General features: G+C 43.6%; 1 protein-coding gene across 3 annotated transcripts in view; it reads left to right on the forward strand.

Annotated features, from left to right (window-relative positions):
* Nucleotides 1–12,866, forward strand: part of LOC124133165 (CAD protein-like) — a 120,950-nt gene that overhangs the window by 64,626 nt on the left and 43,458 nt on the right. The window contains exons 37-40 of one of the 3 annotated variants that reach the window (XM_048400551.1): nucleotides 695–736; nucleotides 3,616–3,648; nucleotides 10,485–10,639; nucleotides 12,505–12,582. In XM_048400551.1, the coding sequence (XP_048256508.1) occupies nucleotides 695–736; nucleotides 3,616–3,648; nucleotides 10,485–10,639; nucleotides 12,505–12,582 (308 nt within the window). The remainder of the gene's footprint in view (nucleotides 1–694; nucleotides 737–3,615; nucleotides 3,649–10,484; nucleotides 10,640–12,504; nucleotides 12,583–12,866) is intronic. The other 2 variants (XM_048400552.1, XM_048400553.1) reach the window with 2 other exon arrangements.

Here is a 12,866-nt window from a genome sequence, read left to right on the forward strand (position 1 = left end):
AGCATAGGATGTAAAATAAAATTGAATAAAAATGAATAAAAATTAGAAACTATTTCTATATGTTTTGGGGATAAAAACATGTTCATTATTTCTCGAAATGTTCTTGAGACTATTAATTGTTTATCTTTAATAAGTCCTTTGCACATACTTAATTATACCCCTGACAAAATGTCTGTCCGTCCGTCCGAAAACTTTGTACGCGCGATTTCTCTTAAACTATTCAGGGGATTGATCTCAAACTTAGTACATATAATCTGTGTCATATGGAGGAGTGCAGTCAAAAAGAAAAATATTGTTTTTATTAATTTTCCATTTTTTTATGAAGTTTTCAAACCCTAACGTCCGTCCGAAAACTTTGTCCTCGCGATTTCTCTTAATCTATTCAGTGGATTCATCTCAAACTTAGTACAATTAATCTGTGTCATATGGAGGGGTGCAGTCAAGAGAAAAAAATTGTTTTTATTAATTTTCCATCTTTTTATGAATTTTTCAAACCCTAAGTTACCCTATCCTAGCTATTTAATTTGTAACTACTGACACACTAGGCGGGTCGGGGGTGAGCCACGCTCACTTTTGCACTTGTTCCTGCTGTGATAGCCGTCCCCAGCCAGCTATAAATTCAAACTAACGATGTCTTGCTCTAACATGTTTGACTCCCGTGTGATGTCCGTGAGTTCTGTGTTTGTGTCCTCAGTCGGAGATTCCCCAGAGCACATGCACAAGGAGCTGAAGCCAGGTGAGTGGTCTCCCTTTTTTCCCACAGCTCATTCCACTTTGTTGCATAGCAACCGCAGCCTAACTTGTTACCTGTCTGTAGGAAATTTACTTTTTGTTATTCGTCACTTGTTATTTGAACAGCAATATGTCTCAATATGCTGCTTAGCTACAAACTGTCATGGTAATTTGCTCCATCAATATTCGTAATTATTCCATTACGTTTATCTATTTCCATATTTGATAGTTTCTAGATGAAATGATATGGTTTTTTGAGGGGGCCAAATTTTCTAAGGTGCCACAATTCACAGTACAGGGCTGTGTCCCTTGGGCAACCAGAATCCTATGATCATGGGTTCAAATCCCTGATTATGTTTCTTTGTTTGTCAGCACCGGGCTAGTATTTATGGGTTTCACCAAAGTGGTAAACATCTTAGACCCTCAATGCTTCAGGTTTTTATGACACATTAAGCTGACCATCTTCCCAAGGCAAGGGCGTTAACTGACTACAAAAGTCCAGTTTCCAACCTTGACGAACTAGGCTGGAATTCCGGAATTACAGTTTGGCTGGACTAAGGAGTCTAAATTCGCTCGACTGCAAGATTTGCTAAGCATGTGTACCGTCAACTGGGCGTCGACAGATATTTTGCAAATCTTTTCATGTTTTTAATCAAGGTGCTCAAGTGATTTGAAGCACTTTGTGGGGTAGGACCCGTTGATAGATCTTGATTATCAATCAGATTGTCTTCACTGGGGTGGGTGCCATTTTGTTTGAAGCAATGCAAGTGATATGACAGATGGAGTCTGATTGGTCAATAGGAGTTACATAGAAGGGACATAACTCGTAATAGCCACTGGTGGTGCTACGATCAAGCCTGGTAGTATCAGCCTAACTAAGACAAAATTGTTATGGATGAGCAACTTCTTTATTACAATTGGGCGACGTTTCGGTGTAGATTCTAAAACCGTTATCAAGCAAATGCCATCCATAACAATTTTGTCTTAGTTACCATTCCAACTTCTAAATGCCACTCAAAGAAGTATCAGCCTAGTTTGGCAAGGGTGGAAACTGGACTTGTAGTCTGTTAACTCCCTTGTCTCTGGAAGATGTGAGCTGACATGACGGTAATACTGATCAAAGCATGTCTGACGGGGGAGACACAGGTGGAGGCACAGGGGGAGAGACACAGGTGGAGGCACAGGGGGAGAGACACAGGTGGAGGCACAGGGGGGGAGACACAGGTGGAGACACAGGGGGAGAGACACGGGGAGACACAGGTGGAGGCACAGGAGGAGAGACACAGGTGGAGGCACAGGGGGAGACACAGGTGGAGACACAGGGGGAGAGACACGGGTGGAGGCACAGGGGGAGAGACACAGGTGGAGGCACAGGGGGAGAGACACAGGTGGAGACACAGGGAGAGACACGGGGAGAGGCACAGGTGGAGACACAGGGGGAGACACAGGGGTGGAGGCACAGGGGGAGAGGCACAGGTGGAGACACAGGGGGAGACACAGGGGGGGGGGCACAGGGGGAGAGACACAGGGGGAGAGACACAGGGGGAGAGACACAGGGGTGGAGACACAGGTGGAGGCACAGGGGGAGAGACACGGGGAGACACAGGGAGAGGCACAGGTGGAGGCACAGGGGGAGACACAGGTGGAGGCACAGGGGGAGAGACACAGGGGGAGACACAGGTGGAGGCACAGGGGGAGACACAGGGGGAGACACAGGTGGAGACACAGGTGGGGAGACACAGGGAGAGGCACAGGGGGAGACACAGGTGGAGACACAGGTGGAGGCACAGGTGGAGACACAGGGGGAGACACAGGGAGAGACACAGGGGGAGGCACAGGTGGAGACACAGGGGGAGACACAGGGAGAGGCACAGGGGGAGACACAGGTGGAGACACAGGTGGAGACACAGGGGGAGGCACAGGGGGAGAGACACAGGTGGTGACACAGGGGGAGAGACACAGGGGGAGACACAGGGGGAGAGACACAGGGGGAGAGACACAGGGGGAGAGACACAGGGGGAGACACAGGTGGAGGCACAGGGGGAGGCACAGGGGGGGACACAGGTGGAGACACAGGGGGAGAGACACAGGTGGAGGCTGGAAAGGCATCATGTCAGATATTAGTTATTGTATTAAAGGGAGTGATTAGTTGCTGAACAGCATATGAGACATCTTGAAAAGTTCAGATGATTTTTATTATTATATAACATCTTTCTCAATGTACCTTCTCTGCCTAGCTAAGTGTAATAGTTTCATTGCACATTCAAACACAGCATGTAGCTGGATTTATTTCAATAATTTCAAAGTGATTTTAATGATTTAATGCAGATTTTTTAATTGCACATAGTTTATCTAACAAGTTTCTGACATAGTTTTTTTCTATTCATAGATTTATATGCATATATGTAACCATCAAATTTAGTTTGGAGGCTAGGGTAGTAGTATTGTCTGCAAACTCTCAATTACGTTTCCATCCCACTGAAGTATATTCTTAACATGCCAGATTATGATTTGGATTCCCAAATAGTGTTGAATAGATCAACCATTTTCAAGGTCAATAGTGAATGCTACTGAAGGCTTCCAGACCTAGTGTTGCCATGTGACCTCATTCATATAATTCTGTTGCGCTTAATCAACATACTGATACTGCATTATGGCAAATCAAACCATTTATCAAAAAAGTCAATTGAACAAGTTAGCTCCTTTGATCTGGCTATCGACAGTATTTATTGAGGAAAAAATAATTTTTCATCCAATGACAAAGCCGTGTTTAATTGGTTGCCAGACAACACTATTTTACCCTTGACCTGTTTTTATATTTCGTGAGTGTTGCTTTACTAGTTGGCTAAACATTTGCCCCTTCATTTCCTCTCACCTCACCAGCAGCTGTCTCTAGCCTGCTAGAGAGTCTTACAGGTAACCATGTAGAACCATGTAGAACAGAGTACCCTATTTTCTTGAGTATAGTGCACACTTTTTTTTTAAAAAACACACCTGTGTAGAAGGGGGTGCGCATTGTACACGAAATAATGAGTTTTGATGTTTTTTTCCCCATGGAAAGATATTACGGTGAGCACGTAACACCGGAAATACCATGTCAACAAATCCATACTGAAGTACGCAAAATCTTCATGTAATGACACTGTCTGGCTATAAAAAGTTTCTTTGTATATCTGGACTTATGTTTGTAACTTACTTCATTAATTCTTTTCAAAATTCTTTTTAATAATGTTTTAATTAATTTTGGCAAAATCGTGTGTGAAGCGATCTTCCGATCGCACAACTCACCATTATTAACAGCAACCACGGTCAGATTACCCCTATTGACGCCTTGAAACAAACTTTAGTTGACAGAGAATGGATACATATATCATAAATGCCATACTTTGACTCGTTAAAAGTCATATTTGTTATAGTTTGACGATTCTATGTCAACACGTAGTTCTTGCGATCACGTGTCCGAGGGGGCCTTGACGGTGACTGGTCAGACTGGTTCCATGTGAAAAATAATAACCGGCAATAGCAATCAGCTGCTTCGCTTACGGTTATTATTATTATCTTAAATATGTTTCGTAAAAGCTGCAACTAAATTAACAAGATATTGGAATATATTATTCCTGACAAAAAATAGTTTCAGATACAATTTTTGCCGATCCTTGCATTAAAATCCTGTAAAGTTATATCATTGGGTATGTCTTGACCGAATCACCGGTAGATTCCAAGAAAACATGTGTACAGCTGATTGCTGTTTCCGTCTTAGATTACGAGAAAATACAGAAGGTAATCTTAATCCCTGGATGTAAAACAATGCCTAGCAGAACAAAAAATACAATTTAAATGGTAAATCAACATGTCTGGTGATTTTTTTATCTCAAATTTCGAATGTGTACTGACCAAGTTTCTCGTCTCCCGTTCGTTTACCGAAATTCGCTGAAGGGGTAGTATACAGTGTAATTTTTTTCTGCGCTTGATATTTCAAAAAAAATATTTCTAAAATACTGAATCCGCTAGAGGGGGGTGCGCACTATACTCAAGGAAATAGGTAGCTGTTGCAGCCACCACGCTGTCCTAGTCTAGTCCTGCTTCTAGAGCACCAGCATGTCATGTTTCACTTAAGTACAACTCAGATCTGTGGTCGATTTTCTGACATGGAGAATTGTGGATCTGGGATGTCAGGAGATGTTTTTGCGTTATGTCCACAGGCTGAGTTACAGTTTGTTTAAATCTGACTACTTTGATCTGAAAATATAACAGACCTAAACACAGTAAAGGGTGGCCAAGGTCTGGGATAGCATTGTATTCGATAGTAACAAAATATGTTGCTTTTTGCTGTTTCATCTGCAAATTTGTGCCTTCTTGTGGACTTTTTGATCTATTGATATTAGTTTTATTGGTAAAGGGGGAAAAAATGGGGTATTGGTAATGGGGAAAAAATGGGGTATTGGTAATGGGAAAACAAGAACAAACAGCAAGAATAAAATGGGCAACTTGATTTAATTGTGTCTTCCCGCCATGAAAGACAATATTCCAAAGAATGGAAATTCGTCCCAGATCCGAGTCCTGGATTTCTGTACTCTGGTCCATGGTTTTAACATCATGTAGATTCATGTGACTAATGTCCCCGGCATGAGGGAATGTATCTGTACGGTATTCAACATCTGTAGTGTCCTTGACCTATTTGTACATATTCAACATCTGTAGTGTCCTTGACCCTTGTAATGGCGATGTGGACGTGTGGTTCTTGAGTTAATGCATTCTATAAACAATACTAACAATAAGACTTTCCACCTTACTGTTTTCATATCTGGAAACTAACATTTAGTCTGTTATTAATATTACTTTATGTTGTGACGCTTTAATTAAAGATGATATTGTATGTTTATTTGTCCCCAAAGACTAGGTCCCTCCCTTCACTGTCATCTTGTTTGTGCCTTGGCACCTGCGTGGGATGTCATGTATGGCTGCATGTTGTGTGATGCTGGCTTGAAGATGACTGCAGCATAAAACAACATAAAACTCCCCATGGGGATTCCGGGTTAGAGTAGGTCCCCTGCAACAATTGATGGTCTCTCTGGGGGACTTCCGGGTAAGAGTAGGTCCCCTGCAACAATTGATGGTCTCTCTGGGGGACTTCCGGGTTAGAGTAGGTCCCCTGCAACAATTGATGGTCTCTCTGGGGGACTTCCGGGTTAGAGTAGGTCCCCTGCAACAATTGATGGTCTCTCTGGGGGACTTCCGGGTAAGAGTAGGTCCCCTGCAACAATTGATGGTCTCTCTGGGGGACTTCCGGGTTAGAGTAGGTCCCCTGCAACAATTGATGGTCTCTCTGGGGGACTTCCGGGTTAGAGTAGGTCCCCTGCAACAATTGATGGTCTCTCTGGGGGACTTCCGGGTAAGAGTAGGTCCCCAGCAAACTATGCATGTCTCCCCATGTGTATTCTGGGTTAGAGTAGGTCCCCTGCAACCTATGCATGTCTCCCCATGTGTATTCTGGGTTAGAGTAGGTCCCCTGCAACCTATGCATGTCTCCCCATGTGTATTCTGGATTAGAATAGGTCCCCAGTAAGCTGTGATGGTCTCCCCATGTGTATTCCGGGTTAGAGTAGGTCCCCAGCAACCTATGCAAGTCTCCCCATGTGTATTCTGGGTTAGAATAGGTCCCCAGCAAGCTGTGATGGTCTCCCCATGGGATTCTGGGTTAGAATAGGTCCCAAGCAAGCAGTGATGGTCTCCCTATGGGTATTCTGGGTTAGAATAGGTCCCCAGCAAGCTGTGATGGTCTCTCTATGGGTATTGCGGGTTAGAATAGGTCCCCAGCAAGCTGTGATGGTCTCTCTATGGGTATTGCGGGTTAGAATAGGTCCCCAGCAAGCTGTGATGGTCTCCCCATGGGGATTCTGGGTTAGAGTAGGTCCCCAGCAAGCTGTGATGGTCTCCCCATGGGGATTCTGGGTTAGAGTAGGTCCCCAGCAAGCTGTGATGGTCTCCCCATGGGGATTCCGGGTTAGAGTAGGTCCCCAGCAACCTATGCAAGTCTCCCCATGTGTATTCTGGATTAGAATAGGTCCCCTGCAACAATTGATGGTCTCTCTGGGGGACTTCCGGGTTAGAGTAGGTCCCCAGCAACCTATGCAAGTCTCCCCATGTGTATTCTGGATTAGAATAGGTCCCCAGCAAGCTGTGATGGTCTCCCCATGGGATTCTGGGTTAGAATAGGTCCCCAGCGAGCAGTGATGGTCTCCCCATGGGATTCTGGGTAAGAATAGGTCCCCAGCAAGCTGTGATGGTCTCCCTATGGGTATTCTGGGTTAGAATAGGTCCCCAGCAAGCTGTGATGGTCTCCCTATGGGTATTCTGGGTTAGAATAGGTCCCCAGCAACCTATGCATGTCTCCCCATGTGTATTCTGGATTAGAATAGGTCCCCAGCAAGCTGTGATGGTCTCCCCATGGGATTCTGGGTTAGAATAGGTCCCCAGCAAGCTGTGATGGTCTCCCCATGGGATTCTGGGTTAGAATAGGTCCCCAGCAAGCAGTGATGGTCTCCCTATGGGTATTCTGGGTTAGAATAGGTCCCCAGCAAGCTGTGATGGTCTCCCCATGGGATTCTGGGTTAGAATAGGTCCCCAGCAAGCAGTGATGTTCTCCCTATGGGTATTCTGGGTTAGAATAGGTCCCCAGCAAGCTGTGATGGTCTCCCTATGGGTATTCTGGGTTAGAATAGGTCCCCAGCAAGCTGTGTTGGTCTCCCTATGGGGATTCTGGGTTAGAATAGGTCCCCAGCAAACTGTGATGGTCTCCCCATGTGTATTCCGGGTTAGAATAGGTCCCCAGCAAGCTGTGTTGGTCTCTCCATGGGGATTCCGGGTTAGAATAGGTCCCCAGCAAAATATGCATGTCTCCCCATGGGGATTCCGGGTTAGAGTAGGTCCCCAGCAAGCCATGATGGTCTCCCCATGGGGATTCAGGGTTAGAATAGGTCCCCAGCAAGCTGTGATAGTCTCCCTATGGGTATTCTGGGTTAGAATAGGTCCCCAGCAAGCTGTGATGGTCTCCCTATGGGTATTCTTGGTTAGAATAGGTCCCAAGCAAGCTGTGATGGTCTCCCCATGGGGATTCTGGGTTAGAATGGGTCCCCAGCAAGCTGTAATGGTCTCCCTATGGGTATTCTGGGTTAGAATAGGTCCCCAGCAAGCTGTAATGGTCTCCCCATGGGGATTCTGGGTTAGAATGGGTCCCCAGCAAGCTGTGATGGTCTCCCTATGGGTATTCTTGGTTAGAATAAGCCCCTAGCAAGCTGTGATGGTCTCCCCATGGGGATTCTGGGTTAGAATAGGTCCCCAGCAAGCTGTGATGGTCTCCCCATGGGGATTCCAGGTTAGAATAGGTCCCCAGCAAGATGTGATGTTCTCCCGATGGGTATTCTTGGTTAGAATAAGCCCCTAGCAAGCTGTGATGGTCTCCCCATGGGTATTCTTGGTTAGAATAGGTCCCCAGCAAGCTGTGATGGTCTCCCTATGGGTATTCTGGGTTAGAATAGGTCCCCAGCAAGATGTGATGTTCCCCCGATGGGTATTCTGGGTTAGAATAGGTCCCCAGCGAGCTGTGATGCTTGCCATCGTACCCTGAAGGCTTGGATCGTTGCTTACCCAATCAATCACTGGATTGTTTGGTCCATAGTATGCTTTTTATAGCCTGCCATAAAATAGCTAAAATATTGCTGAGCACGGCTTTGAAACACAAACACAAACATATTTTGGCATGCACATAAACAGCAAGAAGATATTTATCAAAACATCCTGCTTTCCTGGTGGTGATGGCTAAACACTTCATTTGATCGCAACATGTATATGACGTTACACAATGGGTGCGCGAGTAAGACATATGCATTGTACACCTCGGTGTTGTTAAGCTTATTGCCAGCGTTTATCATATACACAGCAGAACAAGCCGATTAAAATTGTTCTTCTTTTGTGCGCACTGACATTCCTCAGTACAAATTGTTCTTTCTTTCATATCGTGTGTATTTTGTTTTGTATTTTGAACTTTATTAGTAACTTTTAATTCTTCATTTGTAACATTTGACTATCATTGCAAACTTTTGTTCTTTAATTCAACTTATGTATTTTAACCAAAAGGCCACTCATATAATTATCCCCCGCCGCGCGAAAGCGCGAAGCGGGGGATATAGTATTCACGACCGTCCGTCCGTACGTCCGTACGTCCGTCCGTACGTCCCACCTGTTTGTTGCCGCGATATCTCAAGAACTAAACACTGGATTGTCTTCATATTTGGAACTATGGTGTATATACAGACTCCGCAGACACCAGTCGGTTTTGGTTACCTTGATCCCATTTTCAAGGTCACAGCAGACAAATCTGCTTTTTGAGTTGGAAAACGGTGTTGCCGCGATATCTCAAGAACTAAACACTGGATTGTCTTCATATTTGGAACTATGGTGTATATACAGACACCGCATACACCAGTCGGTTTTGGTGACCTTGACCCCATTGTCAAGGTCACAGCAGGCAAATCTGCTTTTGGAGTTAGAAAACGGTGTTGCCACGATATCTCAAGAACTAATCGCTGGATTGTCTTCATATTTGGAACTATAGTGTATATACAGACACCGCATACACCTGTCAGATTTGGTGACCTTGACCCCATTTTCAAGGTCACAGCAGGCAAATCTGTTTTTGGAGTTGGAAAACGGTGTTGCCACAATATCTCAAGAACTAATCGCTGGATTGTCTTCATATTTGGTACTATGGTGTACAGGCGGGGGATATTTCGTCACTCTGTGACAAATACTTGTTTACCATTGCATTCAGTGCGATAACTTACACGTAAAGAGGTAAAGCCTTGTCCTTTTTACTGTCCTGTTATCAGTGAAGTACCAGTATCCTGGACAGTGTCTGTTTGCATGAGTGAGTGAGTGAGTGAGTATAGTTTTATGCCGCTTTTAGCAATATTCCAGCAATATCACGGCGGGGGACACCAGAAATTGGCTTCACACATTGTACCCATGTTTGGAATCGAACCCGGGCCTTCGGCGTGATGAGCAAACTCTTTAACCACTAGGCTACCCGACCACCCTGTGTCTGTTTGCAGTTGAGTAACGTGAATAAGGGATGGTTTTATTCCAGTTTTGGAATGTTTACTGATATTTGCTGCAAACTTGGCAACTAATGTCAGCTCTGAGGAGGTCTGGAGAAACCCCTGGAATGCATCCATCCCCGGCCCCAGAGTAGGACAACCCGCCCCAGCCTGCCCTCGAAGTCATCTTAGGGCCATAGAGTCTGTCACTCATCAATTTGGATGTTGTCATAGCAACCATGATGGCCTCACTGTTTGTTTGGGGGATTCCAGTTTTTTATAAAACAGCCTAGTTGGAATGTGTGGAAAAATGAAATAATATAATATTTCATATTTATGTTTTTGATGTTTCAGATTGATTTGTTTGGTGTTATTAACATATCTGGATACCATACCATGCTTGCATACTTATATAAGCTTGTCGTTTAACCTTGTGTGACCATTAAACATGTATTGTAGAAGTTGTATAGCTTCGAAAGGAAGTATCATCATTGTGACTTTTATGTATCATGTGCATCCATAATTAGTCATATCAAAGGGTTTGGATTTGTTTTTCATAAATATAAGTGCAGTTACTTGTTGATATCTTTCATTGCTTTCAGACTGCATCATGTGTGTTTGCATGCCAGTCTTAGTGTAACAGTGTTTTGATTCCAGATCTGTATGGAGGCCATGGTGACTTCCTCCGCAAGGACTTGCCGGTCACCCCGAGGGAACAAGGCCACGCCCTGCAGCCTGTGGGGCTGCCCCACTACACCCCGGGGCTCACTAACCACCATGTGCTCTCCGTCATGGGCTTCAACAGGGAACAGGTGACACACATACAGAATCCTACTTGTCAGAGGGGTACACAAACTACAGTATTCGACGTAATAAGCGCCCAGGGTGCTCTCAAAATTAGAAATGGGGGCTCTTATTAGAATATTATTTTAGTGAAAAAAACAGAGTTTAAAGATAAATTTCGTGGTTTATGCTGACAGCCTGAAATGTTTTTATACGACAGATATATTTTTCCAGAATTTATTTGCCTATAATTAAGGGTGCATATAACACACGAGTGTGTATTATACGCGAATAAGTAAGTCTTGTGTACATTGATCAATCGTAAGGGGTGCTAACTGGGTTTGTTCACTAGCCAATATATTAGCAAATATCGCCGTGGGCGCTTATTAGAGCGGGGCGCTCATTACGTTGAATATGGTATGTGATCTGGACTACATGTTGTCGGACTTTCATTTTTGTGGAAGCCTCGGTGGCTGAGTGGGTTGGATCGCTGACTATGTGTGCTTGCGATTAGGTGCCTCACTCTGGCAGTGTGGGTTCGAATCCCGGAATCTGTACTTTACTAAGAAAGTGTTATCCTGAATATAACATACAGAATGTGGAAGAAAACAATGTAATGGCAATATGTTGCATATTTCAATATAGACCAAAGTGTCGTAATATATAATACCCAAAATTACTCTTGACGATGCCAATATGTGAAAACAAGGACCCGACCCATGAGGTGGTTTGTCCAGACCGAGGCCACAGGCCTGGTCTGAGGGTCCTTGTGTACTTTGTCAGAAGTAATCAATTGTCTTGTTTTACCGAAATTCACTTCAGATTTTAAGTCTTTAAACTGCCCTGTTTCACTACAGTGACTTAGCTGTGAACTGTGAAATTTTTGTACCAGACGCCATCTTGTTTTCTAGCTGACAATTCAATATTAATTACATGACAGGTCAATACTTGTCATGTGACGAGTCAATATTTGATATATATAAAGTCATATGATTTCAGGGTCTACATTAAAATGTATTGTTTCGGCATGTTTTACGGATTAACCAATGGAATTGCAAAAGATTCTTAATAGATGTATAACAATACAATGTGTATCTTAATACAGACCGAAAAATTGCTGTACAAGATTTTGTCATAATGCAAATGTTATATTTACATAATGTGCTATTTTACAGTTAGTATTTTGATATTTAGTCTCAGAACAAAACAATAACACCATTCTTCCCACAAATTCCGACAGAGCACATAATATCACTTATTTTCAACTGATTATTGTAAAAGTGTATACAAATTGTATGTAGTATGTATTCAGTATTCAGTATGTGTATATAGGGATTATCCAGTAGAAACTCGAGGCAGTAGTCAGAGTTTGGTAATCAACCTCATACGTACAGCACATTTCAGTCAAGATTTCCAAATTGGAATTAAGACATTCCCAATAAAGGTTCATAATTTTAATTAATGTCACAAAATTTGCCTGATGCCGGAACCTAGACTGCCTGGCAAAAGAAAGTATGTTTGATGGTGGCTAAAAACTGAAACAAACAAGAAATGATATTCAATGGTGTTGCATTTGATACGGGTATCTAACTCCCACACTCACTACTAGACATTGCATCTTCAGTAACCCGTGAAGATCTGGGTTAGAATTGGCCTTCAGTAACCCATGCTTGTTGTAAGAGGCGACTAACAGGTGGTCAGACTTGCTGACTGGGTTGATGCATGTCATTGTATCCCAATTATGTTGATCAATGCTCATGATGTCAATCATTGGATTGTCTGGTCCAGACCACCGTCTTATAGCTGGAATATTGCTGAGTGCGGTGTTAAACAACAAACAACAATCATCATCTCCAGTGTTTGTATTTCTTACTGAGTATAATTATGTCAACAGCTTCATCAGATCTTCAACCTTGCCCACAATTTCCGTGTTGCTGTGATGAGGGACCGCCCACTTGACTACATCCTCAAGGTAAATGTCCGCCATAGTTCTACGTCTGCATTGGAATATTGTCTCAGCCTTCAAGGGACTCCTCAAACACCACAAAGACACTTCCAGTAAACTGTGTTTCCTTTCAGGGATTAGTGTGGTAGCCTTGTAGTTAAAGTGCTTCCTCGTCACAACAAAATCCTTGGTTCAATCCTCTATCATAATATGGCTGTAACGATGCCTAGAGAGTCATTAGATCCAATACACTCCAGCGTCTTGTCATCAATATGCTTTCTTGATGGAGTGTGGTTCGCAGTGAAAGACTA

This window comes from Haliotis rufescens, unplaced genomic scaffold, assembly GCF_023055435.1.
Source record: "Haliotis rufescens isolate VD_foot unplaced genomic scaffold, xgHalRufe1.0.p SCAF_2, whole genome shotgun sequence".
In the NCBI taxonomy this organism is placed as follows: domain Eukaryota; kingdom Metazoa; phylum Mollusca; class Gastropoda; order Lepetellida; family Haliotidae; genus Haliotis; species Haliotis rufescens.